This window comes from Neltuma alba, unplaced genomic scaffold, assembly GCF_004799145.2.
Source record: "Neltuma alba isolate B1F8T4 unplaced genomic scaffold, ASM479914v2 tig00004241_pilon, whole genome shotgun sequence".
Lineage (NCBI taxonomy): Eukaryota > Viridiplantae > Streptophyta > Magnoliopsida > Fabales > Fabaceae > Neltuma > Neltuma alba.
The window spans coordinates 96,081-98,626 of NW_021633617.1; the positions used below are offsets into that span (position 1 = coordinate 96,081).

Genomic DNA, 2,546 nt, shown 5'->3' on the forward strand with positions numbered 1-2,546 from the left:
GTAACATTAATCATGTCTTAAGCATGGAATATTTATCTTTCTAGTAAGAAATAAAAAAAGCCAAGTGGTCCTATAATTACATGTTAATATATTATAAAGTGCTTTTAGACCATCTAATTTCATCTTTAAAAAATCACACTGAATCCACCCTGATTGAGAAGTTTGAGGTGTATCTACTACAATATGAAAGTTTTAAATTAACCAAACATTGCATGAGAGACGGCTTTTCCCTTATCTGACTTTTCTTTCAAATCTTTTTTTCTATTGACCCTTTCGGTTTCCCTTCCCCCAGTACTGTATGTCTGTATTATTAAACAACTACTTGTAATTTAATAGATGCAATGCATGTTAACCTAGAACCTTTAGGGCATCTATAAAAGGGAGAGAAGCCAGACAATATTGTGTGCATTTCTACCTTGATAGATCTCAGTTTGCCGGAGAAAGATGGAAAAAGAACATGGCTGTGATATTTCTCCTTCATGGGATAATGGAGAAAATGGTCATTCTTCCATGGAGAAGAGGCTAAGGTTATTTGGGTTTGAGCTGAACCCATATCAGATCAACGAGGGCTGTGTCAAAGACTCCGTGGAAGGGGACGAAAGTGTGAACTCTTCAAACTCATTTTCATCAGGTGGGGAGAAAACTGAACAGCAGGAGAAGAGTTCATCTGCAACAAGAGACAACACATCAGATCATGAGAGGAAGTTCGAATGCCAATATTGTTTCAAAGAATTTGCAAACTCACAAGCATTAGGAGGCCACCAAAATGCTCACAAGAAAGAGAGAATGAAGAAGAAGAGGTTGCAGCTTCAAGCCAGGAGGGCTAGCTTAAGCTACTACCTTCAGCCTTTTCAAAACAACCCTGGTTTTTCCTTCGACAGCTCTAATACGCCTTGGTTCTATGACCCCTCCTCTTATAACTCTGAGTTTTCTTTGTTTGAAGAACCTCAGATTAGCTTCAAAACCAAGGATCAAGATGCCATTAATGTTCTTAATGGTTTTGATCAGAAATCAAGTTGTAACTCTCATCCGTCCCTTTCCCTTCCTTCTCAGCAAGAGACTTGTATGTTCACTCTATCTCATACAGATAATAGGCCTTTCATCTTCCCTGCAGCTTCAAACCAGAGCCATAGTAACAAGGGTTTGGATCTTCAACTAGGCCTCACTTTGCAGTCAAATACGCATATTTAGTTTAGGACACATAGGAAACGAAGAAAAAAGCAACATAGAGAAAATCACAATTCATTATAGCTGGTTGGCCCTCACAGAGGCAATTCATCAGTCGCCTTGTGTAAAATTCATGTGTTGTTATAGATTAATAGCATATTGCCCGAACTGGTTACTTTTGCAGCAGATAATATCTCTATCAGAGTTGCCTCTTTCATTCTTTATTTACCTAATCTTTCTGTATGTTAAATACTTGAATGCAAAATTACTTTTCGAGCAAATCACTCATAGAGAGCAGAGGGAGAACAGGAACGTTGAGATTAATTAAAGAACACGTATCTTGTTAAATGGGCTTGACTATTCACATGTCAATGGTTCAAAACTCACCTGTCTGGATGGAAAAATATGGGTAGTGACCCTAGAAGAAGAAGAAGAAGACCACTGCCTTACTTCCAAGTTGGGAAAAAAAAATAAAAATCTTTTGGAACTTAAGGACGCCTTCTGAACAACTTGGGGAAATCAGAATCACAAATAATGTAGGGTAATATGTTCTAACCGTGATAATTTGGCCGAGAACATATTACCGATTATCTTTGTTATGCGTATATTAAGTTACTAAAGGTAAATTGTATGCCTTGAAACGTAAGAACTGGAATCATCACTTTTTGTTAAAAAGCATATAAAGTGAAATCCTTAATCTCATTTTCCTATTCCCTTTGACTTGCTGTTTAATATAGGCTTCATTTGAAAAAAGAACTAATTTTTCCCTGTAGTGCACATCATATATTTATTTAACTCACCAATCTTCATCTAACTTATATTGCATCTTTGTTTTACCTGATACTCTCTATTGTCATAAATATATCATCTTTTTAATTAATTAGTTGAATTTAAAAGAACATGGTTAACATGGTTATTTATAACTAATATGTTGAGATTTCATGACATTTTTTTAAAAAAAATACCCCTGATGATTTAATATTCAAATTTAATGTGTAGAGATAATAAGAATTCTCCAATAAATAAGGATATTAAAGAAAAAAATTAATATGTGATACAAGAGAAAATTAGAAGCCAAAATTTTTAATCGAATCTAATTCTTAAAACTGGACAAAATATTATATTTTATCTCTCTTGTCCGAATATTTTTATTACTTTCTCCTTCTAACCATTCATCATCATTCAATAAAATTTCCCCAGAAAGATCTCGTCTTAATGTTATTGTAGGGGGAAAAAATTAGCAGTCACAATTTAATAAGTACGGTTTTGATGTGTAAGGGTGTTCTCACTATTTTTTTTTTGTATAAAAAAATCACAATTGAGGTCACATACGCAAATAGATTGTTATCCACTTGATTCTGTCACAATTCAAAATTAAC

General features: G+C 34.3%; 1 protein-coding gene across 1 annotated transcript; it reads left to right on the top strand.

Annotated features, from left to right (window-relative positions):
* Window positions 1-398: 398 nt before the first annotated feature.
* Window positions 399-1,335, top strand: LOC114744039 (zinc finger protein 5-like). Its single transcript, XM_028932223.1, has one exon. It carries the CDS (start codon window positions 445-447, stop codon window positions 1,189-1,191), a length of 747 nt encoding a protein of 248 aa, XP_028788056.1. The 5' UTR covers window positions 399-444; the 3' UTR covers window positions 1,192-1,335.
* Window positions 1,336-2,546: the final 1,211 nt, after the last annotated feature.